Source organism: Chamaea fasciata, unplaced genomic scaffold, assembly GCF_029207755.1.
Source record: "Chamaea fasciata isolate MVZ Bird 193981 ecotype frontalis unplaced genomic scaffold, bChaFas1.0.hap1 SCAF_7, whole genome shotgun sequence".
Lineage (NCBI taxonomy): Eukaryota > Metazoa > Chordata > Aves > Passeriformes > Sylviidae > Chamaea > Chamaea fasciata.
In genome coordinates this window covers 47,049,157-47,076,715 of record NW_027094092.1, presented here as the reverse complement: position 1 = coordinate 47,076,715, position 27,559 = coordinate 47,049,157, and the positions used below count along the sequence as shown (strand labels likewise).

Below are 27,559 nucleotides of genomic sequence, written 5' to 3'. Positions count from 1 at the left end.
AGTGCAAAGGAAAGGTCTAAAAAGGTTGGATTTTTGCATTTTCTTGGCAAACTTTTAAGTCATCTGAGAACTACTAATGCAGGCAAGCAGTAAAGCCTAGATGCATGTTCTCTGACAACTAACAGGACGTGAACAGAAAGGACTGTCCAACTCAGTGGCAAGCTGATAGGAAAGCAAGGACTGCACCTATCTCTCATGACATACAGCAAACTGCAAAATGACACTAGAGCAGATTTAGTGAAGGCAAAAACGCTGGAGCCGTGGTTTTTGGAGCCAGGACATTCACTATACAGCAGCTTCTTTCCTCCTGCATCAGCTCACAATTCATCTCACTGTTCCTTTCAGTACTGTGTTCCCTGTGAGAGGGTTTTTGAGCATTTCTGGGACTGCTGACCATACCCTTCTAAAGACAGCATATATCTATTTTAGCACAAGGGTGGGATCTAAGAGGGCTGTTAATGAACTGTGCTAAGACTTGATGTAAGAGAAAAGGCAGTTCCAACAGGGTGATTTGTGAAGGGAAGGCACCAAGGGCTATAAGTCTAAGCAACTTGCAATAGAAGGGCGGACTCACAGACACTTGCAGTAACAGTCAGACCCCTGACTCTCCTGTCAGAGGCAGTGACACAACAGAAGATGTCAGTAAACAGCCTCGTATGAGACGGTCTGAAGATAAATACATGCTTAGCACTCTGTCTAATGCTCTTTGACCTTGTTCTCCAGGGAGTAAAAAATATGTATAACAGCTGACACAATTTGTGATTACAATCCAGAGTACCCTGCAAACTTTTCATATACCTTTGTATAAATGACATTTTTCTCAACCTTTTCTGAAAGCTACTTTACCTCTGTGCACTGTGAAAAGGATGCATGGAAGTATTTGCTGCTGATTGAGCACAAACCTAGAATTAAACTGGTTAAGCATAAAACCCAACAGATCTTACACAGAAACACAGCTGGCTGTATTGCCCTCAGGCAGGAAGGCCAAGGACAAAACAAGACCAAAAGAATGATGGTCAGTTAACATCTAAAGGTAAGGAGAAATACTTACTTCATGATAAGTATGTAGAATGAATACATAATGATGAGTACAAGGCTCTCCCACCTCAAAAAGACAGAAAGAAGTGTTAGAAGGCCGTTCAAACAGCTGTATGCTTCACAAGTTTTATGCAGGAGTGTGCCTTAAACATCTGGTACAAGTCAGATTTGCGCACACAGGACCACATCATTAAGATTAGATGGTGTCTCAGCAGAATGAGAGGGGAAGCCGACTCTCAAGTTTCACTAAGCATGCAAATAAAATGCAATGCATGTATTTCAGAAATATGCTATGCAGACTGAAACCACAGCTACCCTCTGAGGATCATAACACCAAGGCCTTTTGTCATTTCAATGCTGAAGCACGGGACAGGCACTCTGAGAGCACCATTAGAAGGTGCATATGATCTTCCACTAGGATTCACACTGAAGTGTTGTTTGGAACACCTGGCATCCCCATAACTGTTAACAGCCAGAATCAGAGCAGAAGAGTTCTGATGACTCTCTCTGCACATGGGAATCTTCAGGCCTTACACAGAGCTTATGTATTTCCCTAATGCTTCCTGGTTCTTACATTTTCTTTTAGTTTTCCATGGTCGTCATAAAAACTAAGTCCAAACAAAATACATAGGATTTCCTAAGTGTTCAATCCAGCTCATACTCTCAGTGTGTAGAATGAAAGCCAATTACACTACAACTCTATTTACTGGTGAGCCTCATGGCAAATACAGGACTGCATGGAATAGTTTACACAACTTACCATTCTATTTTCTCATCATATATGAACTAGAAGAAGGAAAAAAAGGGAACACATTAATTGACCATTTCTCTGATCAATCTCAAAAAACCGTCAAATTTTTTCAGCAGGTATCAGCCATATCCAGACAGACCTACTCAAGTTTTGACCCTTTCTAACCAGAACTTACAGTGTATGGATGGGGCCCCTCACAAAATACAAACCTTGTGAACAAGGCCTGTATCCCTGTCAGTGGCTGTTTTAAGTACTATTAAGGGAAATGGTGCAAGCATGTGAAAGACAGATACACACTCATGTACCCACATGCTATGCTATGCAAATGACAGCAGCAAAATCACTTATTTAAAAAAAACTTAATTCTTGAGTCCATCTAACAGCTAGACTAGTTTTAGCAGAACAGGCAGACATTTTACTTCCCTCTTGGGTGAAGTGGTTATATATATTTTATTCCACCCTGTGTAGCTGCTGTTACTGAACACACAGGCAGTGATCCACTTGTATTACAAAATGCAGACTAAGTGGATTCTTCCCTGCCTTGCCACCAGACCCATTAAATGTGTACATTCAGGAACTGCACTGCTCTAGATGAAAAAAGTGGTATCTCACCTGTGCTCTACAAGGAAAAACTTCACCAGAATCTGAAATAAAATTACTGTGTAGAAGAAAGAAACAGCCACCCTCTCTATTTGAAATAGATGTGTAGCTCAAACTTTTTCACCTCCACAACAGGCAGTCTCCTGGGTCTGAGGAGAGTGCTATATGCACTGCGTAACAGTATCCTACTAGCCTGCAGAACTTTACAAACCCTAGGTACAAAATGAATGGACACTGATGGACATGGTGGGAACATATTCCATGGGGCTGTATAAAATTTTCATATTTATACAACATTGTGGAGCTCAGCCCTCACTTCCAGATGTCACCGGAACTAGCTAGGAAAATAATTATTTGTCAGTGTGCATCAATAGTTAACAGGCTGGTCCTCCAAAAATTCAAGCAATGAAACACAGCAGCTGATAAGAGAACTACTTACAATAATAAGAATGATCACAGATATTGTGTAGTATACAGAATCCCGGAACACAGCCCACTGGGTGAGACAAACCACCTGAAAAATACCACATCTTCAGTCAAAAAAAAAAAAAGGAATTTCAAAAACAAACAAAAAAAGGGCTCCTATCTTAAAATAACTTCAGTGTGTGAGCAGAGTAATTATTATTATTAGCAACAATTCTGAAAGCAAATGCAGTTTTATGCTACCATGAAGAAGTATCAGTCTGTTAAACAATGGATCTATAATAAGCATCAGTAATAAAAATCATTTAGAAACTTCCATAATTGAAATACATTTCTTACTAGTGACACTTGATTTGGTCATAATTTCAATTGTAAAGTACAATTCACTGTCCTGCAGCAAATCAATTGTTCCTTGTTCCTTTTGTTTGCGGATAGATTTGACTAACTACCTGACAAAATATGATAAACAGTTTAGCCATCTTTTGAGTAAATGGAGACAATCTCATGCTTTTGTCTCTGATTCTTTGACTGTCATCAGTACCATGAAGGATCAGCAGATGCCACTGACCAGTTGACTGTAAACACAGTATTGTATGAAGAGGAACCAGTTTCCTCTGTATGCTACATGTTTAGAGTGCTGACATTACAGCTGAACTTTTTGGAAACTTTTTCACTACTTGTAAATTCTTCCCAATCTCTGAGGTTTATCACAACATCATTTTTGTCTGTGATTTTGTCTTCTGTTTGTTTGTTTGTTTGTTTTTGGTTTGTTTTTTTGTTTTGTTTTGTTTTTGGTTTTGGTTTTGTTTTTTTAATATATGCTCCTGGAAACCCCTAAATTGTAAGCAATTGAACTATATAAAGACAAGTCTCTTACTAACCTGTCCTGCAAACAGCCCACAAACACCAACAATGCAGAGGATGTTGAAAACTGCTGAACCAACAATGGTCCCAACTCCTACATCTCCATGAGTGATAAATACACCTGCAGAGGGAGCAAAACATACATAACTACCTCTGTCATCTAATTTTAGGTCACTCAGAACATGTATGACTTGTAAAGTAGAGACTGTTTCAAAGATTAACCAAAATATGTTTCATAATTAAGACTCACTTCTCTGTGTAGTAATTTGTGCTTTTAGTCTAGCTAGCAGCTCCCCAGCTGTGGCTTAAAACCTCCACGTATATACTTCTAGTAAATAATTACTTAACTAGTTAGTTCACCAGTAAATTCTCTGTTTCACAGCTTAGTTTTTAGCTGTGCAATAATCCATTCAAATGAGCATAAAACATCTCCAATCACATTAGAAGCATGGATTTTATTTAAAGCACGGAAATCTTTCTCCAAGGTGAGTAACCAGATAACTTTTGCTAAAGTTACTTGATTTCTAAAGGGAGAAAGGCTAACACTAATGGCTTACACTCACTGCTTTTCAAGAAGGTGAATGAGAGGTTATGGTGCATTCCTTTGGACAGTATTTTCCTGAAGTTTGTAAAAATGTCAGTCGGGATAAAGCCCACAAAGGCTTTACTAAAGATTTAACAAATTTAGGCCATTGTTGCTGCTAGAAAACTGCAACCTAGTTGACATTACTGAAATTTGGTAGGACAAATCCCACAGCTGGAGTGCTGCTATCAAGGGCTATGGGCTGCTCAGAGGGAGAGCTGAGGACAGTGGTGGGGGTGGTTGCCTATGAGAAAAGGCTGAGGGAGTCGTGTTTGTTCATCCTGGAGAGGAGGCGGCTCTGAGGAGACGCTGTTACAGCCTTTCAACACTTAAAGGGATCTTACAGGAAAGAGGACAAACTTTTTAGGACCCCTAGGACAAGGAGCAATGGTTTTAAACTTAAAGAGGGTAAATTCAGACTAGATAAAAAGAATGAATCTTTTAAATAAAAAGATAAAATCCCAAAAGATTCAGACTAGATAAAAAAAGAATACATCTTTTAAAATGAGAGTGGTGAGACGCTGGCACAAAAATGGCCCAACCACTGGAAACATTGAGGGTTTGTTGGATGGAGCTCTGAGCAACCTGATTTAGTTGGAAGTGTCACTGCTCACTGCAGGGCAGCTGAAGTAGACGACCTTCAAAGGTCTCTTCCTCTAGATGGGGATCTCATGAGAGTGGAGCAGAGGGGCAGAATCACCTCTCTCAACCTGCTGGCCACACTGCTTTCGGTGCAGCTCAGGATACAGCTGGTTTTCTGTGCTGCAAGTGCACTGGCTGCACAGTGACAGACCATGATGAGCTTCTCATCATCCAACACCCCCAAGTCTTTCTCCTCAGGGCTGCTCTTAATCTATTTCCAAATATATCAAATTACTTCTCAAGGGACTTTAATAAATCTCTTCTTTTGCGCCCTGCGTTCAGAATCAGACATTCCCCTCTGTGTTTTGAGAGAAGACTCACAGTTTCATGAGATATTTTGAGTAGTTAATTATACCATGAACCACAGACTACCTGACAGCTGCAATTGCTGATTATAAATTGTCAGAAGAATGGGTACCTGTGCTTGATCTGCTGCTGATTTTTTAACAGCAGATCTCAAAAAAGCTTGTATGTGGGCTCCATACCTATAACAGATGCAAACAGTTCTGGGGTGGAGCTCCCTGCTGCCATGAATGTGGCTCCAGCAACATCTTCACTCAGATGTAGTTTCTAGAAGAACACAATCAGTACTTTCAGCACTGCTACTGTATTTACATTGTGGAGTTCTATAGTTATATATGTAAATGAATAGTCAATTGTGGCTTACAAGTATCTCTGCAGATTCAAAAGGATTGTAAACATCTCAAATAGTTTTCCTTAATTTACTTCTATAACTTTAAACACAGTCATTCAATTCCCCAACTCTTAGGGCTTCTAAAATTTAAAACTGAAAATCAGCAACAGAAAAATATAACCTTTGTGAATAAATCCTACAAAGAGCAGGCTTGATTCTGGCTTCACTTTTCAACGGTGTTAATCAAAAGTGAGTCCGCTGACACAGATAAAATTAGTTCAGTTAGACACAGAAGTCCAGTTACACACAGAGAGGCCTGTGTATGGTAGAGAGATCTATTTTTATGACGGGGTCTCTTAAGCTCTAATAGGATATAGATAACTTAGAGTTCTCAGACCAGCATAAACACATGCAGGTGCACAAGTGGGTTGCATCAATTTAGCGGTCTGAAGATCTTTCCCTTGAACTATAGACATAGTTTTATGGAGGAGTTTTCTCCTTTTTCAGAGTCTCGAGGCACATCTTCAGCATATTATTTTTCTTTCAAGGAAAGAAAAGTAAATAGTGACAAAAGAAGAAGCAAAAAAATCCTGTATTTTTCAAGCAGTTTGTCTGATAACATCTTAAGCTGATAACAATGGCGTCCTACACACTTTGACAAAACATAAACACAAATATAATCTATTACCAGTCATACAATGAACTGCTGGCAGGAGCTCAAACCTAAGTGTGCTATCTGAACTCCTAGTAGCTGTTTAAATGTTCAGCAGAACATGAGATAAGATACAAAGATTTTATGAAGGATCAGTAACCAGTAATTGGTACAACCAACTGGTATAACTTAAATATGGTGTCTAAGGTACATGCTGAATACAGAACATCAGGAAAGTGGGAGAAAAGATCCCAACTGAGTATTTTACTACTACTGATCCCATCCCTTATTATTCTATTTGTTCTTCTACTGATAACCGTAAGCTTACAACTCTGAGTAACACCTACAGATATTTAGTACATTTAGCAACAGCAATGCAGACTTTTAAACCAGCTACAAAAAACCCCAGGAGTTTTTCAGAAAAAGGCCACTCTTATTTTTATTTAAAAGCAAAGGAGATGAGATTTTTGTTCTGCCTTTAAAAAGGAGTTAAAATCTACATTTGTGTTATGTATTTATTTCGGTCACCAAAGTCATACTCAATACAACATATACATGCCGTGTATAAATTCTCCTCAGTCACAATCAACTCAATTAGAATCCTACAGTAATTTTGCAAAGTCTTCTCAAAAATTATGTAAAGGCATTACATTACTTTTTTCTTTTTTTTTTTTCATATAAAATATGAGTTCTGATCCCATATCCAAGGTACATACTTTTCTCATGCATTTTCTCTTTTTTCCACTTTATCCTAGGACCACATATATTTCCTTTCTCCTTGCTGACACAGTGGTAGATGTGCCATAAGATTTGTGTAGCCACCACATTACCTTTTCTACCTATATCTTTCCACAAGTTACTTCTTAAAAAAGGAGCACAATAATAAACCAAACTCATCCATAACCCATACCTCTCCTAGTTACATGCTTCAGGTATTTAAGAGTGGGTTTTGCAATCTGATCTCATTAAATCTTTGATTTTCTTCTCCTTGAGTGTGGCCAAAGAAACAAGACTGCACAGGCTACTTGTTCATTTTTTGATGGAAGCTCAAATCATTTGAAAAGGACTGAAGCCAAAAAGTTGACAGGAAAGAACTCTGAACAATGATGATACAAAATTTTTGATTCTCTAAATAATATTCTCTAAATAAATTTCTAAAATAGTAATAAAGTTTGTAAACATACCTCACAGATTTTCTCTAAGGATGGAACAAAGAAGTCATCACATACTATGGCCAAAGCATAAAACATATAAAGAGCCTGTAAAGAAAATAAATTCAAAGAATACTTCAGATTTTTCCTGTACATGAAAAGATGAAAAAAGGCAATGCTACTTTTATTCAAACTAGCAGAAATATACAGCTTCAATTTTTATTCCATTCCAAATAAAAATCTCCCTGTTGATAAATTTATGACATAAAACCAGATTTTTGAATGTAAGATCTCATTTAGAACAAGGATGTTTGTCAGACCCATACGAAAGGTACCACACTTTGACAGAACAAGATGCCATGACAGATTTCATATAACAAAAAGTAACAGGTAGACCTACAAAGTTAGGTAGTCTTCCTCTACATTTTTATCTAATTATCAGACCAAGTAACTAAATAGAAAGTAAAACCAGGCTGATTAACAATATTCAGGAAATAATATACACCTGGAAATAAATGGGCCCTGGCCATGGATCACTGCACCAAAACACTTAGAAATGATCCTGGTTCCCTGCATACATGTGATTCTCCCACTGTCTTATGCAGCTTTGTGTGCTGTGCCCATGGAGTGGACTTAATCCTGCTATTGTCCATCAAACACAATTCCTCTATACTTTACTTTCCTGCAGCTGGGAATGAAAAACGAGCCTGCAAGCCTCACTTGCTTTGTTTTTAATACAATAGGAAATAAAACTCCACATGATATTTTCTGTATTTCTTCAGGGTTGGTTTGGGGTTTTTTTTAAATTATGATTGCACCTATTGCATAGAAGCACAAAAAAAAAGAAAGAGACTCATGAAACTTCCACATCATGCTCAATGTCATCAATGAAGGAATCCCAAACTCTGTCTTTACAACATGATATACAAGTCATGTGATCCATTCTGCCAGGATTTTATCTCCAAGAAGATGAATGAATAGGTACTACAAATTCAGACTTCCACCATTTTCTTAAATCATGGAGTCATAGAATCATTTAGGTTGGAAAAGACCCTTAAGATCATCAAGTTCAACTGTTAATCCAACAATACCAAGTCCACCACTATACCATGTCCCCAAGGTGTTACCTCTTAAGAAATTGTACTCATTTAGACATATTAGAAATACTCAAAACAAAGTATTAAAAACTTGTTGATATATACAGAACTCTACTTAGTAAGATCACTATGATGATTAGTATCTTATAAAAAAATAGAATAAGAAACGCAAAAGGAAAACAAAAAGCACAGTAGAGAAAAACTTACAGCAATGATATGAAGCAGAATTCCTCCTTGCTGGCGTTCTTTATTTGTAAATATATCTTCAGGAAACTCATTAATGGCTGAAAGAAAAACATACTTTTTAAAAAACAAATGTACAGCGTGTATAAACAGAAGAATGAAAAATAAGGAAGCATCTGTAGAAACATATGACCAAACATAAGTGCCTCTTCTGATGTATTACATTACAGCTTGCCACTTCAGAATTTCTTTAGTGCTCTGTAGTTTTGAGACACTGTGTAATCACAGTTGACACTTACAGGAATACAGTACAGGATAATTCACAAACTATTGGTCAAGATTGCAGCAATCTGCAATGCTTTAATCTATTTGGATGTTTTGTAAACATTTTAAGATGTCAACAGAAGCATACATGCATGTAACAGCCAAGTAGGTTCCTTGTAGTAATACACTGCTATATATAATAACATAGTAATATCTAGTATAATAAAATACCATTCCCTCCATATCATACCATTCCCTCCATATAATACCATTCCCTCCACGAGAGTGGAGTACTCTTCTGGAATAGTACTGAAATACCACCAGTTTTAAGAACTACTTGTCAGTCACATCAGGTGACAAAAGCAAAACTTTTTCAGAGAAGTTATTCTCTACCAAATGAAATAATGTATAGTAAAAAATTAGTAAGCACACAAAGCACATGTTTTTAATGAATTCTGCCTATTAAAAACCAATATTATCTGAAGTGGTTAGTAACTAAAAACGCATTAAGGAAACTTCTCCTGTGGGAGAAAAGATCCACATCTACAGCTGCTGGCATCTTACACAAGACGGTTGCTCTTACATCACTGGTTAAAATACCATGCCCACATGGATATATTCAGGACACACATACTACTTTTGTCATTGCAACCCCCATTTTATCCTCTGTCTCCTCCATTCAAGCTGTGGCTGTGACAATACACATTGGACAGCAAAGAACAGAGCCTTGGCCTGAGTCTCTAGCAATGATAACAGGACCCTGAACATGGGGCAGATCTTTTCACATAATTGGATGCAAAGGTGTGCACCTCCCATCACAGGTGTTTGTGCCATCCCCTTACTGCCACCACATGGCAGAAAGAATATATCACTGCCCCCTAACGTGGCAAACTGGATGGGACATCTGGAAAGCCATTATCTACCTGGTAATCTCATTCAGATGACTGTATAATATTCACAGTACAATGTTAAAACTGGTGAAGTTAGTATAAACCGAAGTTTTAAGAAACAGGAAGAAAAATCACCATTTTTTCTAATCTTTCTAAGGTGACTTTACTTATCTGAAGTTAATACCAAATAGGAAATCAGAAGTCCCGAGGACATCAAAGGTAAGAGCCAAAAAATAAAACCAAGTGTAGACATCTAGTCACAAACCAAAAGCAAAGCAGCTTCACTGGAAACTGCCTTGATTCATAGACAGTGATAACGGTATATTCTGGTGATAACAGCATTAGTAATAAATAACTACTTGTAATAAATACCTGCTTGTCTCACAGAGGTAATACTACATGAATTAACATGAAGACAGCTTTTCTCAAAGATAATTCTCCTCTCTACAAAGAACTCATGGTGTGCAGTCTTTCTCACAATGAGACAATTCAAAATATTCTTTAAAAGTCAGGGAAATTAAACAAAGCTCTGGAGCTTGGAAGGCAAGATATCTTCCTTAATGACATGGCCACCTACCCAGTGAGTTTCAAGGTACAGTATGGAGTTTTACTGTAAAAACATTTACTGTCTTTATGGCTTTATTATCCAAATAATCATAGGTTAGGTCTATAAATCTATAAATTCTGTATGCCTTATCTACCTGCGCTGTTCTTTATTTACTAGCTGTATCATGGCTTTAGTATTTTAAACTATTTGCTTTTCTTACCTACCGCTGTGATAACCTGGTTTCTCAGGAAAAAGCTGTTTGGATTCCCTTAGGTCCTATTTTAGGCCTGGGAATTCAACAACACTTAACTGAAGGGGGCAGTGGCATTCCCTCATCTGTATAAACTGACAGAGGGAATACAACATTATCAGAGTTTGAGAGAGCAGTCTGCCCTCGTGGTACAATCTGATGTGTGCGCACAGCAAGGCACTGCTCTGCTTCACACAGAGATATTTTCTCATGTATGGGAGATGGAGTTATTTGGCTGCCTGAGTGGGAGATAAAACTCCTTGGTTTCTACTGAAAAGAGACAGAACAGATGGGAGAAGGAGATGAAATGAAGAGCAGTACATCTAATGGGGCTAACCTTTGCCAAAAAAAAGGAGGGGAACATACACCCATCATCTTAAAACCAGATAGAAATACAAAAATATTTATTCTGCTGGTACTGTTGCAAACTCATGGGTCCTGCAGCTCATCTTACCCAGGAGGAAGGGAGGGCACCAAGAAAGCCGAGCCTACATTGAAATTGCCATCATTTGGTAGCTTGTTCCCTCTCTCCAATCATTAAATGAGTGGGGAAACAAAAGCAGCTTATCCACTTAGGACTTGAAGGGGACACCACCACCTTCTTCTCCAAGTCATGGACATAAAAAAATCCTTGATTATGGCATGACAGAAAGGATGATTTACCTTTGATAAAAAGCTCTGGCTGAGCTGTCTGTGGCTAAAGAGCTATAAGGCATGCAAAGAGCATGCCTCAGAACAGAAGACAAGAGCAGCTGCACAGCATAAGCTGCCTGCACGGCTCTGGAGCAAAGAGCTGGCACAAAGCAGCTGGGGCAACCCCGGCAGGCTGGTGACACCTGCCCTGACGTAGGCTGGTAGGGATTAATTCTGGGACCGTGAGAGCATTGTTCTCACATGCCCTACCCATACTCTGACAGGCAGGCTGCCAATAAAGTTAAGTTTCAGAATCCCCTAAGCCTGACAAGCATCTCAACAACCACGTGGATCTCTGGTTTTATAACCTGCCTTGACATGTGATTTCTTCACCTTATTAGCAGTTGATTTACTCACAACAAACATGCCAAGTCTTAACACCTGCTAAGTGTTCAAGCCTGCTACAACTCTCAACATTTTTCCTCACAGGGAAAATGGATCTGTAGATTTTTGAAGGCTATGTGCAATCAGCTCTGCCTTTGCAGGAAGGGGGTTAGGCACATGATGTACATAAAAGCTCAGTGCCCCTTTTAATGCCTACATCTTGCTCCTCAGTCCCTCCAGGACCCATTACAGCTACAGATTGCAATGTCTGCCCCTTCACACTGGCACTCAGGGCCTGCTGATCATCAGGCTCACCCAGAACGGATGTGTAAGGGGATGAAGGATAGACAGAAGACAGAATTACATCCATCCACTTTTACCCCTTCAATAATCATATTCACAAGCCAGCTTGAATATTTAAAGTTTGTGGCATTTGTTTAAGCACTGCAAACAGCTTTAGGCACCTCTGCACTTAAGTGTATTTCTGCTTGTGTGCAATTCCCTTCTCACACTCCAGATCCTGATCTTCACCAGGCTTGGTGTTGTGCTCATACACATGCAGTTGTGCCTCAGTGACAGGGAACAAACCCATCACTGTGTGCAGAAGTGAGCTTCTTTGTACCTGTCAGGTGAATTGATGCATCATTACCTGGTGTCAGCAGCAAAATGTCAACAGTTTGTGTGACAGGAGTTGAATTTACAACAGACTTCATGGTACTCAGTACAAATGCAAATTGCACTGATTTATAATTCTGTATTAATCTGCCGCAGATTTGATTGAAAGTCAGAAAATGATCACTCCTTCCAACAACATCTCCCTGAATGTCAGGGTCCAGTATCAGCTGAGTTGCAATGAATAAGGTAAGTTTTAGAACTACACTTGCTTTTAAAACATTTGTGACTTTAGCCCATACTGCTCTTCAAAGTCAGTGCACCAGGAAGATTTTTACAGAAAGATGGTTAGCAACTTTGAAAGCATCCTCCCACATTTTCTTTATCATGAATGTCAAAAGGCTCAGACCCCTGTCATGTTTCACGTACTTCTTCAGGTGCTGAAATGGTACAGTCTCAGAAGGACAGTGGTGACCTCAGATAATGTAGGTAGTCTCAGGGAATGACATAACATACAGCTGATTCTCTTGCACAACCTGTGCACTGTAAATATTGTGATGGTTACTGTGTACTTGAGAAAAGGATAGCAGATAGCTTTTGCTCATAGAAAAGTATTGCCTTTAATTATGTAATGTAGTATTAATGCTGGAAACAAAGTCAAACCCAAAGATCTTACCATCACAGTGAAACCAGTTTACTCAAATATAAAATGTGTCACATGAAAGACCTCCTTTACAATAATAGCTCCTAAATTGGATGTAATGGATTTGAGTAGTCATTAGAATAGCATAAATGTGCCATAGTACATTGAAGATTTTCTTTTTTTTCCACAAGCTAACAGGCCCTTAACTCTAAATTGTTGGTGAAGTAAAATGGTACAGTCAGCAAGCGCATTTAAACATGAAAGCCGGTAACATGTAAGTCTTAAAAGGGCCAAAGAAGGAATAAAAAATAGCTCACTGATCATGTTGGACACCCTCTGGAAAAAGTAGGAGTTATCAAGCTTTAAGCTCCTATTCCCATTAGACAGCTGTTTCCAGTTCTCTGTAGCAGGATGACTTGTGCGTTTTCCCCCATGCTCAGTTCAGCTTCTGCTGGATACCAACCTAGACAGCAGTCTTACAGCAAATCAGAAATGGCTTATTCAAAGAAATATACATTTATTTGAAAAATTCTGCAAGGACCCTTTAGTAGAGGTAACTCCTTAGTAAACTTGTCTCATGGATTATACTACCTAAGCAACAATAAGGGAGCAATAACAGTAATCCAAATGAAGTGCAATGAAATTATCTGAAACACCACCCAACTTCTTCAAGAGCATTTGTGCATCCATGTAAAACTGTGATGCTGAAGATCAAACTTTCTATTTGCAGGCAAAGTACCATCTGGCAAGAGGCACACTAAGCATCCTCCTCCATACCCCTCACCTCATAAACAGTAGAATAATGAGCAAATTTTATCTCTCTGGTATATTAATTCAATTTGCATTGCTCAACCAAAAGAGGACTCCCAAGTGCAATTATATGTGCAATGGAAAACTGACAGCTTATGAAGCAAATAACTGACTCAACTCTCAACCATGAGATCCATTTAATGTATGATTGTAAAGAATGGTATTATTTATGAGATAGCTTGAAAATTCTCTTCCCATCAGTATGAAGTTATGAAAGTATCTATACAAAACTGGATTAGCTACAATAAAAAGTAGAATTAATACCTTATTAAATCCTAGACTTACACTGAGTTTCTTTTGTCTCTTATAAAAAAAGATAAGTATTTTCACTCATTAAGTCAACGTCAAACAATGCAAAAACACATTATCTATCAACCAAAAAATTGAAAGGCATGATGAAATCCCAATTCCTGATCTAGGGACTCCGTGATGACACAAGAATACACAAGGATTACAACACGAGGATGCATCCGCATACCAGAGAGCAGCGTTTCATGTATTACGCTTTGTGTTAATGGTTTTTCTGTCCTCAAAGTAACTCAAAAAGGTTCCCAAGGTTTGGAATCATGTTTTGTTTGGTTTTTTCCTCCCTGGCATCCAAGCCACTCACACGATATCTGAACTCTTCTAACATCTTCTTTTATTAGGACACTGGTTTTCCACAAAGAATGTGTCTAGTCTTCAAAACACCACCTATCGACACCAACCCTTTTATTTTACACGTCACATTCCTAAACCAGGGCACTAAAATAATTTTCACCTTCTCCCCTTTTTTACCTGCTGATTCATACTGCCTCAGCTCTGTTTACACTACTCTGAGCCAAGGCTGGCAAAGCAGTTCAAACACTGCCAGGGTCCAGCACTGGTGCAGCTTTATCAGATACGACATGTCATTTCCAGGCTCTGGGAGAATAATTTTGTTTCTCAGGACTGAATAAACACCGTGAATAATGTGAATGGTTTATATTGTACTACCTCTTGACTGTTAACTTCGGACATCAGTTACCAGTAAATAATTGTGTCTTCTGCATGGAATTTGCCTCTAGTTTCCCATTCTAAGCTTCATATATTTGACATTCCCTCTCCAATTTTTTTGCTTGTTTTTTGCTTCCTGAAAGTCTGTAATTTCTATGGTCTACAGCATCTTGTCTCATTTGAAGGAGAGAGTTTTCTGGCTGAGCTGGGTTTTGGAGTCAGTTTGGCTGTATTCTTTTTAAATACAGATAAAAAGTCATGCCCCTGGCAAGATCACTATCTTTTGGGAAAAAGATAATGACTGGATTAACAATCAATACTGTGACTCACATAAAAAGGGAAGTTATTTAAAGTTCAGGCAACTTTTCATCCCTACAGAAAAGAATCATTCTTTATGTTTTTCACAGGCAAGCCTTCCAGCTGCAAACAAGCTGGAGAATCAAACATCACACTATGAGGTTTTGGTATCCTCAGCTCAAGCTCAATGAGGTCTTGTTTTGAATTTTTTTACTCCCAAATCAGACTCAAAAATCTCTTCCAGAACTAAAGGATGGAAAGTATTAATGCTAATTGTTCAGCCTAATCACTTATAAACTCAGTTTATTCACCTCACAATAACACCAGGAAGAGGCTGCTTTGTCTGACATGTCAACAGCATCTCCAAGGGGATTTCATTGCAGGTCTGTTCATAAACTGTATTGCCAGGGGGAAAATGACAATCTGATTTCAGTGGGCTTTGAAATCAACCAGACAAGATGTAGCACCTCACTAAAATGATTATGAAAAGTGTAAAATGATTTTAAGACACTGTGGACTAGTGACCTCCTTTGAAATGACCCACTCCATTTGACACAAAAGGACACTTTTACACATTGTGGGTATTAACTTCCCAGGTTTTTTACTGAGTATGCACTGGAGCTGCTCTTACATATACTGTTGTATTATGCCTAATGAATAGCTTGACAATCAGAGCAGACCACTATCTCTTCCTTGATTCCCAAAATTACTCTGTCAGCACGTGGTATACGAGGAACAACCATCACAGAAGCTGCCGTTGGCAGATTTCCCCACACTACAGAATTTCATAGCAGGAAGAAAATCTTCCTTGTGCTGCTTGAATATGCAAGCAAGAGGGATCAGTTAAGTGAACTTGGTCCAAGGTAGCAATCTTCTTTTCTGAACATCTGAAGACCACATTTGACACAGGGATGCATTATTAGTCCATTCCAACAATACCCACTGACGCCACGTGAACAATGGGATCAAAACTGCCCTTTTAAAAGTAAAAGCTGGCCACCATGGCAGAGCTAATAAGAAAGACAATTACATTTAAGAATGGATATAAATGAAGTCACAGGAAATAACTTCTTTCCTTATACAATATCACTGACCCTGTTCCATGAAAAACATCTCTGCTTGTAAAATGACTACAAAAGTACTTTGCTGTAAAACCAAGTTCCTTCTACCCCCCCTTCTTCAGTGAATAAAATCAGGTGATTACTACCTCCTTATATATGTTGGAGACAGACCTCCAATAACACAGAATGTGAGGCTATTACCTGTCAGGTACACCCTCAGTAGAAGTGACAACCACATTCAAATGGCAAAATGACTGGCAAAGTTGGCTTGATCTAAGTCAGACCACAGATTAAGTCTGAACTGCTGCCAACCAGAAAAGCTACCAGGCTACGTGAAAACTGAACAGATCACATGTAGAAAACACTGAGAAGAAAGAATTAAGCTATCACAAGAGCTGCCACAGCAGCTATCATTCAGAACAGAAGTGCACTTTAAATGAAACTGTGCTATTGTGCCTTCAGTACAGTTAATGCATAATAATAAGCCTTTGAATCCCTTCAACTTCAGTAAAAGCTTCAGCATGGCTCATTTAAAAGCAGCTGTATTGGCACACACCATTCTTTTCCCCCAAATGCATAGAAAAGGAAACCACATTTAATACTCACAATATACTCCATCCAAGCAGGGATTTTAACCATCTAGAAAAATTGTGATATTCTTCAAGTTGAAATAGTACAAAGACTATACCTGGCTAAGATTCTACCAGGGTAAGATTAAGTTCAACAAATTGCTTTTCTAGAATCAAATGGGCATGAGACAGCAGAGCAACAGCAGACCTAAAGTCAGGCCTACAAAGACCAGAGAAAGATATCCAGTGAAGTCAGGCATGGATATTATTTAAACTTTTCTAACTTAGAAGCTTCTCTTTCTAGATATAGAAAGAAAATTACAGAAGGCAGTTGTAGAAAGACCAACTCAAATATTTATTCCACCCCTGCCAATTTAGGTTTGTTTCCAACAGTGAGTTTTCTTGTACTTTGTTGAAAAAATTCCTTTAACCAAGAATGAACAGGTAAAATTCAAAGATGCTGCAATAAGGCAGAGGCCTTAAGGCCTCTTTGGTGACCTTGCTGAGGTCAGAATATTGAAGAGATACAGGTAAGAAGTACAGGCAAGCCAACGTTTTCATGGAACTCAGACATCCTACCCAGCCCTTAAAAAAATCAGGCTGTTGATGCCACAAGTGTGATCTGCTGGTTAGTTCTCCATATTTTGCTTCTATTTTGGAAGGAAGTTGAATTTTGAAAAGTTATTTCAAGTTGCACCAACTAAGCTCTCAAAAAACCCTCCAACAGTGTTAAAAACCTCTGGATGAAGTCAAGCCTTGAAGTCAAACATTAAGTATAATTTTTGGTTCCACATACCCCTGGGTGCTTTGAAAGACTCATTTTCATATGGAAATCAGAAGCACAACAGTTTTTCTGTGTGAGTCACGCTTATGTGGTATAGCCAAGAGTCATTACTTCTTTGTAAAACATATAATATTTGGTTTTTTACTTTTTCTGAAACCATGGTCCTGAAATCATGCAATTATGTAAGAACATCAGCTTTCACTTAAAACAAAAAAATCTGCTTCTAGCCTATGTGTTTGTAGAAGAGCCCAAAAACCTAAAAGATTTACGAAATCCAGAAGACAAACAAAAAAGAGACCCAGACTTGTTGTTTATCTTTTAAACAAACATCACAATTTTGTGGGGCCAGGTTTACACTTTTTGAGCACACAAGATTACTAGCATTACTTCTCAGTTCATATGCTTTAACTCAAAGTCACAAATACATGAATATTCCAGCATGCAGTTTCTGCTCAATAATAAAAAATGACGTTAACATGTTTCTTATGCCACAGACAAAGAATCTATTTCACCTTTTCCACATAAGTAATCCTATCCAAGGCAACCAAGATTCAGCCCTCCAGCTCCTATGTCACAATTCATTTACTGCATAAATAATTTTTCAAATGGCAGATTTGCACTGTCCTCCCCAGACAACATCCCTTGGAGCATTTTCTCATTGGAAACTCAATAAGAAGCTGTAAACAGTACTGCAGTACTTCAAGAACAGTCTCTTTTAAGTTCTAGCCTCCACTACATTATTCAATACCCTCACATTTGATATGAAATCTGGTAAGTAAACACCAGCTTCTTAGAAGATATGGAGACTTCCACATACTAGTAGCCTATTAAGCAGCACTGGAGATTTGAGGGAGGGAAACTGATTTATCTCCTAAATGCATAGTAATTATTCCAGAATAAAAGTGATCTTGATGTAGAATAGAGGCAAAAAGCAGGAGAGTTTTCCACTGTTGTAAAGTAGTAAGATAAACTTTACAATAATTTCACAATCTGAAATTACAGTCTTGCTCACACTGTCTTCAATCACATGAAATGCTACTCCACGGCTATTCAGTATCTGTAAATAAATGTCGCAATGAAATGTTGCTCACAGTAATTCACAGAAAGGAGGAGAGACAAACCCTACTTAGAGCAAGGCTACACAAAGCGGAATACAAGGCCAAAAGCCACCAAAGCAAAATGAGCAAAAGGAAGGAAGGAAGGGGGGAAAAAGGTACACCAATTTAGTACTGTCATGAAAGATCTGTACAGGCTGTTTTTAGACCTTAGAAGTTAAGCGTAGAAGAAAGTACAGTTAAACATCACACATCTCTCTTTAATCCAGCCAGCTCAGATACCATTAAAAGGGGAGCTACTGTCACACGAGCTTCAGCTCATATGGCACAAGCCCAGCTGGAAGCCTGGATATATAGGTCATAGCTGAAGCTCCTGCTTCACTGCTGCTGGTACTACAAATAGCTCACTTGAACTCAGGTATTTCTCCATTTCTACAAAAATTCTCAAGCTGCAAGTTTGAAGTGTTGCTTTGTGAAACCAGTCATCCCACTGTTACTATCCTGTGTGCATATACTGTGTGCATGCCCTGCTCATGCCAAAGTAGCCATCAATAGTGCAAACAATTTAAAGACTGATAGCAGATTTTATTTTTTTTCCAAACATCACTGCCTGACAAGCAAATTGATGAGCTCTCTCCAGCTTACTCTGCACTGGTGTATTACTCAATCCGCATACAGACTATGAGGTACCATTCTGCAGAAAATACCAAACCAGCACACCAAAAATATATTTGTATCTGATGGATGCTCACAAAATACTTAGCAAGCACCAAACTACAGTGTCCAAACTTGAGAAGCAAGAAGGGTACATTTACATGGACCATCAGAAAGGCAGCATGGAAAATAATCACTGTCTATAAATATCACTGAGATAACTACAAAAATAAAGTCTGGGAATTATGGAGTCTCAGAACATGGCAGGAAAAGAATCAGCATCTGAAAGCTAAGGAAGGCAGAAAAAAAAATCAGTTAAGTATATGCACAAAATTCTCAACAAGAGGAGCAATAAGAAAATGACATATTCATTTAATCAAACCAAATAGTAGCCCATATTTAGGCCATATATTATAAAGCACTTTCTGAAACCATATACGTGGAATTAAAAAAACCTCTCAGAACACCATCCAAAATCTTCTTAAGAAACATCACACCATGATGGTGCCCACAAAACACACGTGGAAATTGTTCATTCAAAAGATGTTTTTGAGTCTTGTCTAAATGAGGCAAGACTCCTGTGCTACCAACATCACACTCTACAGTGCCATTCAAGGAATCTGAACATACAGCTGCAAAACATACCAACTGCTTTCACCTCTGCCCACATAGGAACAACAGTGTACTACTCTTCTGCCTTAAAATAAGCTTGTATCATCTTCATCTCATTACATCACGTGGTTCAGAAACTGATTTTGTTCTCTTAGTACTAGTTTAGATGACTTGAAGAGGAAACCCCACCTTCCTAACATATATTAGAAATACACAGAACATATACATATATATTTCTGTTCACATCCTCTCTATATGTATCTATTTAGATTTTCCTCAAACAGTTACTTAAAAAAAACCCAACATGCACAAATAAGATGGTTACTTGTATTCCTGCTGTGCACCAGAAAACAGACAGTCACAAAGAGAAATCTGATAGAATATGGCTGCACAAGCAGAAGGTGGCTGAAAGAGTGGTCAGAAAATGACGAAATGTGGACTAGGACAGTGAGTACTTAAAGACAGTAGAGCCTCACCACAAACTTCATCTGCTTTCACCTGATGTAAGGCAAGCAGAGCGTTAAACTGCTGATCTGAAAAATTATATCTCATCTGCCCAGAGAGCCAGACCTAACATTTCAAAACTTCTTTATATGCCCATTTTGGATTATTAAATCTATTAACTTGACTTAATAGTGTCATTGTAACTCCCTTAAACAGCCTGGCACAACGTAGCTGATGAAGACAGCAAGTTGACTGACCTGTTCGTGTATTTCAATTTACCTGGAATCAAGGGTTTGCAAACACCAGATGCCACCAGATGAGCACCATTTTTCTAGTCTCCTGTTCTGTGAAAATGCTTCTTCTGGTACTTGAAAAACAACAAATACTGGGCATAAAATCTTGCACCTGGTCTGTGAAACAGTAAGGTCTGATGAACCTTTCTTGCTTAATAATGGATTATGCCTTTTAAAATCCTTGAGCATGGCAGTGCTTTGATTCCAGTTGGCTAGTCTGGCAGAAAGCACTAGTTACTGCTTACTTCAGCACCTCTCATCAGCCACTGATACAAACACTGCAGTCATTCAATCACTGTGTGAAGCTCTTGCGTTATTTTCCAGTGCAGTTCCTCTCATCGATGTTGAACTAATTTGAGATAGATCATTCAAATTAATTTTGCAGTGAAGACACAAGCTGAATGATAGGACATGATTTCCCCAACTGCATGGTGTGATTAATGCCACAGTTGGGAATGATATGTACCAGTTTGATTTCCAGCAGTTGTTCCATCCACTAGAAAAACCTCTTCCCATTCTTTCAGTGAAAGCATATATTGTGGTTTAATACATGGCTGGGCAGCTAACCAAGTAACAGCTTGTTTTTATCAGTTTGGTTTTTTTCTTCCTAAATTTAACAGTTGGGAGACTTTGAAATGTGCCTGCAGATGAATCAACAGCTTAAATGGTTCAGTGAGCAAAATAATTGTATGGATTTTTTTTGGTCGACATGGGGATTTTAACATATTTGCACTTTGCAGACACAAATTAGAGTAAAACTCATTTCAATTTTGGTTCCCTTTAACTCTCATTTCCTAAGCACATTTTTGCTAAAAAGCTAATATTGAAATTAAGAAGCATAGCTCTACAGAAGTTAATGGAGCTCTGCTGATTTACATCAGTTTGAGATTCCAGCCCACATATTTTGCTTTAATTAGAAAGGTACAGAGGCATAAACAGTGCAAATATTGTAAGTGCATGATGTTGCTCTCAAGTTTGAGTTTAGAATTAGACAAGAGAATTCTGAAGTAGAGAAACTGTTTGGATAATACATTTCAAAAAAGAAAAAGTTTTTATGGTGCTTCATAGCAACTACATGGTATAAATCAAAGACCTAGACTCCATAATGGGCTGAGTGCTCTATCCAAGTAAGGCCACCAGCACATATCCAGCCCACCAGTCACAGAAGTTCCTATTAAGATTGGTCTCATTTCAATTAAACTACTTCTTTTTAGAGTCAGGCACCTATTTAACTACTCTGATAAAGTTCCTGTGATGATCTTATCTAAAATAAAGCCACCAAGCAAACACATATTTGCAGTTTATTTCACTGAGGACAGTTCCAGCTGTAACTAAACAGCAAAACTACATTCTGCTAGACAGCACTATTTACACTGAGAAATAATTATACCTATATATTACACCAATTATATATATTATATATACCACTGGTAGGCAAACCAAAATTCTAAATATTGAGAAACATATGTTGACAATTCATTATACTCAATGGCACAGGTGCCCTTTTTCCAATGGATTCACACCAGTAACAGTCCATGCAGCTACACACCAGCACAGACTGTAGAATAAAGCTGAGCTAGTACACAGGCCATAATGTTCAAAGCCATAATGTAAGGCTTTCCACACAACTGAGGGGGGAAAAGCACTGAGACATCTGTGTCAGACTGGGCTCTTTATTCCAGCCCTTAACCCAGGCATTGTGGGCACTATGCTCTGCTGCCTGCATGGTGAAGCAGTGACAACCCTGAATTGCTCATCCACTCTTAATAAAATGTGGTGCCCCACCCAAGATGAATGTCTCATGGAAAGCAGCTGGACCATGCCCCCTTAAGGAAGCAAGAATAACGCCTCAGTGTCAGAGAATTTCAGCCATACCCTGTAACATACAGTGACAGCAGCCCAAGCTGGCCTAGCCCCTTTTACTCAAGGGACGCTGTGGCGCTTAGGAAAATGATTGCCAGACTGAAATAAACTCCATTATTTGTGGAAGTTTTTGGAACACAGGAGATCATCAGAGGACTCAGATGCAAATGGTGTTTCACACTGGAAGAGGCCTGCCCTGGTTTTTGGGTGTGACATACCACACTTAAGACCGAGTTGTGAATGGTAAAAATGTAAGGAAATGACACATTCTGACACATACCTTAATAACTGTAGACCTTAACCTATGTTAGTAATGATAGAAGAGGCTGCAGCCAAGGAAGAGTGATGGGGTACTTTCCACAGGGCTCCTCTGCCATCTCATCAAGCTGGAAGAAAATTGGTTGAAGACCTAAAGAAGGCACAGCTTCCAAGGAAAGGAGGATTGCACAGCTATGCCAGCAGGCTCAGGAGGTGTCAGTGGCAGCTGGAAGAAGCTGAGGAGCAGGTGGTAATTGTCTAAAATTAACATGTAAAGAGGGAATAATGTACCATAAATAACTGACATGAACGTCAAAAGATGAGTAGAACCTTTCCCTAATAATAAATGCAGCCATATAAAGGAATTAGAACACCGAATAACCTTCCAAATAAAGTACGAGTATAGGTATTGACAGTAAGAGTGCTGTAGGAAAACTAGATATATGATAGAAAACAATGCCTACAGAAAAAAAAATAAAACCACAGTCTTTATGAAGTCGAAGCTCTCCACACATTTGATATGCAATCATACATTCATTTTCCCACAAAAAAAAAAACACAAACAAAACCAACAAAAAACCCAAAACAAACCCTAAAGCAAAAAGCCCCCCAAAACAAAACAAACAAAAGAAACCACACCAAAAAAAGACCAAAAGCAAAAAACCAACCCAATTCTTCCCTTCCCCCCAACCACCACCAAAAGAAAAAAAAAAAAAAAAACAAACCACAACAACAACAAAAAAACCACCCAAAAAGCCACCCCATTGGTATAGCTCTGGGTTAAGGGATACAGGAGGGAAGTGTTTAGGGGAAGTGTTTAAAAGCCTGTTTATGTGCATTTGGCTTAAATGTCAGCTGCACTTTAAACAAGCCTTTAAATACTATCATACTGATATCCTAGGGAAATGAACATGAGATCACAGGCCTGTATATATTAATCAATAAATAATCAAAGTAATAGCCTAATTTTGGAAAGAACTTCTCACTATTTGAGTCCAACAAAGTAGAGCTGCTAAACAGTATACACAGAAGACATCCCACCATGATGGAATGTTGTCCTTGTTAAGAACAGCTGAAGTGGTGGATTATCTTCACAGAATTCTTAAAATTCATTATTCCAAATACACTATTTATAAAACTTATGTACACAGTAACACAACAAAGCACAATAGTTAACGTCATAAAACCAAAAAGAAACCATAGAGAACACTACACAGGATTAAGAGATTATGATAAAGTAAATGCTACAAGAGTAAAGGGTTTTAACAACAAAAAAAACCCCCAAAAAACCAAAAAAAACCAAACAAACAAAACAACAAAACATGTAAGAACCATAAAATCACAGAATATTCTGAGTTGGAAAGGACCTACAAGGATCACCAAGTCCAACAGAGTCCAACTCCTGGCCCTGCACAGGACCATACTCAAGAGTCACACCATGTGCCTGAAAGCATTTTCAAACACTTCCTGAACTCTGTCAGGCTTGGGGCTGTGACACTTCCCTGGGGAGCCTGTTCAGTGCCCAACCTCCATCTTCACCTCCCCTGACACAATTTCAGGCCATTCCCTCAGTGCTGTCTGTCACTGAGGACCAAAGAGGAGAGATCAGTGCCTGCCCCTCCTTGTCCCCTCTCAGGAAGTTGTAACTGCAATGGGGTCTCACCTCTGTCTCCCCTTTTCCAGGCTGGACAGACCAAGTGACCTCAGCCCCTCCTCATACGGCTTCCCCTCGAGGCCCTTCACCATCCATCCTTGTGGCCTCCTTTGGACACTCTCTAACACTTCGATGTCTTTCTTATACTGTGGCACGCAAAACTGTCCCCAGCAGCCAAGGTGAGGCTGCCTCAGTGCAGAGCAGAGCAGGACAAATCCCTCCCTTGCCTAGCTGGTGATGCTGGGCCTGATGCACCCCAGGAGAGGGTTGGCCCCTCCTGACTCATGTTCAACTTGCCACGGACCCCCAGGTCCCTTTCCATAGTGCTTACTCTCCAGCATCTTGTTCCTCCATCCATCCGTACATCCAGGGTTTTCGAAGAAGAAATCAAAGACTTTTTACAGAGGCACAAAGAGCTAAGAAAGAGAAGACTGAAACAAGTGCAGAACATAGAGTGAGAAGTATAGGAAACTAAATGAGGAGCGGGAAATTACACAAAACATGCACAGTAAGGAAAAATTACTAAGAGGCAAAATGCCGTTTTTGACTAAACATTCAGGGATGTGCTAATGAGACGCAAGGACAGCCAGGAAGAAAAGTCTAAAGATCTGAGAACAGAAAAATGTGTGAGAATCAGGCAAAGATACACACATTTGGAAATTAACCATCAATGAAGTGATGATTGAAACCAGCAGAGATGAAGATGTTATAAAGAAGGCAACAGAAGGAACATGAATTATACCAAAAGAAAAATAAAAAGGAGGGCAAGTCAAGCATATGATATCCAACAGAGCATGACACCAAAGAAGATAAGCGAAAGGAATAAACAGTGAAAACAGTATCAGCAGAAACATACAGACAGATCAAGAACTGTCCCAGGGATCTCACTAAAGACACACAAAGAAATCACTATTACCCCACATATTTCATTAGGAGTGAACCTACGGGAACCACAGAAACATTCTAACAACACACCAATCATGTAACTCCAATCAAAGAACCCACAAAAAAAACTAACGTGTAAAGAGCCTGACCAAACAGTATCAGTCAGGTAAAACTTGCAGTTCAGATCAGATTATCAGAAAGACTTCAATAATTTCCAAAAGTGATTTCTAAAACACAGTAAATTAAACCCAGCAGTACTTACTTAAGCCCAATTATTTTCACAGTGGCTTTTCCCTGAAATGTGACTGCACGTTTTGGCCCAGCTCATCATTTTTCTTTAGACTTTAGAATCTTTTCTCTGCCAAAATCTAAATTACTTGTTGGCTGACTTTTGAACAGCATTAATTAATAAACTGTAACAGTTAGGCTACTATTCTGTCCTCAACTCAGGCACTTCCCCGACATATTATCTTGAATAAACCGTTTGGATTCAGATCATTCAGGTCACCCATTTCACATCTCACCATTCTGTCACTTTTTATGACAGAGACACAAAGAGTTTTCACAACTGAAGACTTGGTAAATAATAGTGTCTACATGAAAGGATGAGCTACAAAAATACCTTCCTCATTATTAAACATGCCAGTAAGAGTAAGGAATACACTTTCAGGAGATCTACTGAGATGCTGGAGATTAGATCATTTAGACATTTGTTAGGTGGACTTGCTATTACTTCAATTTTTGTAAAAGCTCAGTTAACACTGTCAAACAGATATGTTTTTCTAGTTTTGATAAATGCATCTATGACACTTATGTGTGTGCATTATTTAGGTGATTTTGATGAAAATATTTCAGACTTTAGTGGTACCAAACATAGCAGTCTCAAGATTTTGCCTCTTAAACAAAAATTCAGGAAAGGAAAAAAAAAACCCACTCCAATGTGAGTACATGCTGTGCGGAGTCACAAAATAGCCACTGTGATCTCAAAGAAAATATTATTAGACAATGTTACATTTCATGCTTCGAAGGTTTAAACTCTATCAAGTCCGAGACTATCTGATCCTGTTAGCATCTGCCTTTCCAGCAGCAAAAAGAATCACTGAATTGCAGAGGCAGAAACAATACTGCTTTTAATCAGGTGGATTGAAGCAGAAGGACTACATCACGTGAAAAATGGAGTTGGATAAAGGGGAAGCATGCTCTTCTACCTGGACTTCTCTGAATTGCATAGCCAGGTAAAATAGCATGTTAGCTCAGGTTTGAAACACCTGTGCTACAACATACAAGTAATCCCCTACTTAACTCACTATATTAATATATTAATAAGTCAATATTAATTTACTTTCCCTCTCCCATTCAACCATATAAATTATATAATCCCACTGAAGAGTGTAAAATAATTTGCATTCTAGCTTTTATTAATACATAAACAAGCAATGTAAGGGAGTGCCAGAGAATATTAGAAGACTGTGCTGTGCTGAATGACAAATACTCCAGATCAACTCCAGATCACAATGAGAAAGAAAGAAAGAAGACGTCCTTAGGCGTAGGGTGAACATTTTTAATGACTATCAAATACCACTTCCAAAGTTCGAATTATTAGAAATCTTGCAATTATTTACAATGAAAGAGCCGCTAAGCTCCATTTGACCTCCATCATAAAACTTCAGGGCTGGGGGTGTGCTTGTTTTACAGAAGATACTGTTTTAAGACTTGATTCTCCTAAATGAGTGTTTGTTCCAGTTTGGTCCCAAAAACAAAGTCTAGATGGCCCAAAACTTGACTTCTGGCCCTGTATTTCTGTGACTGGGGGTGTGGAAGGTTTATCTGGCTAATTTATTCAAATGCAGGTGCCTCAAATGAAGTCTGAGCATCATGATAAATGCCTTTCTCTGGGTAATTATCCAACCTGACCATTTGCTGTCAATTCTTGAGCTCTCAGCTTCACATTTCCATCTTGCCACCCATGCTTACCTCAGCATCTCACTCTCTTTGCACCAAACTTGCTCTCAGCCCCTCGTTAATTGCACTTCTAATCCACAGCCTTTCTGTCTCTCCAGACCTCACAGGACCTTCTTTCATCTCACTTTCCAACTTTTTATTTTAGATCCTAATCTCGGGAGCCACCTTTAAACATGGTTAAACTTGCCTTTTCTAGTAAGGATAGACATTAACACATGATATTAAAGTCTGGGGCTGTGCTTCATGTTAAAAGCTGCAGCAGGGCACAGGAATAAGTATCTCTCTAGGTACCCTGTTTGACATCTTGTAAACTTACAGACCCTTAGAAGAAAAAAATCATCAGAGAACAATTTTCAGGTTGCTTTTAATTTACTGAATTAGAACATATTTGAAAGTGGTTATGAAACACAGCTGTAAGAAAACATTAGAGACTGCATTTGGGGGCTGGTTTAGGGCGTTTTATTTTAACAGACTGTTGGCCAGAGCAAGGGTAACACTTTCCTATATATTCTTCCTAGTCTTTTCAATATACAGCTCTCTTT

At 38.7% G+C, this 27,559-nt stretch overlaps 1 protein-coding gene across 1 annotated transcript in view; it reads right to left on the bottom strand.

The window, feature by feature from the left end:
* The window catches only part of SLC24A4 (solute carrier family 24 member 4), an 86,405-nt gene that overhangs the window by 25,478 nt on the left and 33,368 nt on the right, over positions 1-27,559 (bottom strand). The window contains exons 3-9 of the mRNA XM_066188692.1: positions 8,643-8,719; positions 7,372-7,446; positions 5,387-5,471; positions 3,694-3,797; positions 2,829-2,903; positions 1,799-1,824; positions 1,052-1,105 (exon numbers count right to left, since the gene is read on the bottom strand). Of these exons, the coding sequence (XP_066044789.1) occupies positions 1,052-1,105; positions 1,799-1,824; positions 2,829-2,903; positions 3,694-3,797; positions 5,387-5,471; positions 7,372-7,446; positions 8,643-8,719 (496 nt within the window). The remainder of the gene's footprint in view (positions 1-1,051; positions 1,106-1,798; positions 1,825-2,828; positions 2,904-3,693; positions 3,798-5,386; positions 5,472-7,371; positions 7,447-8,642; positions 8,720-27,559) is intronic.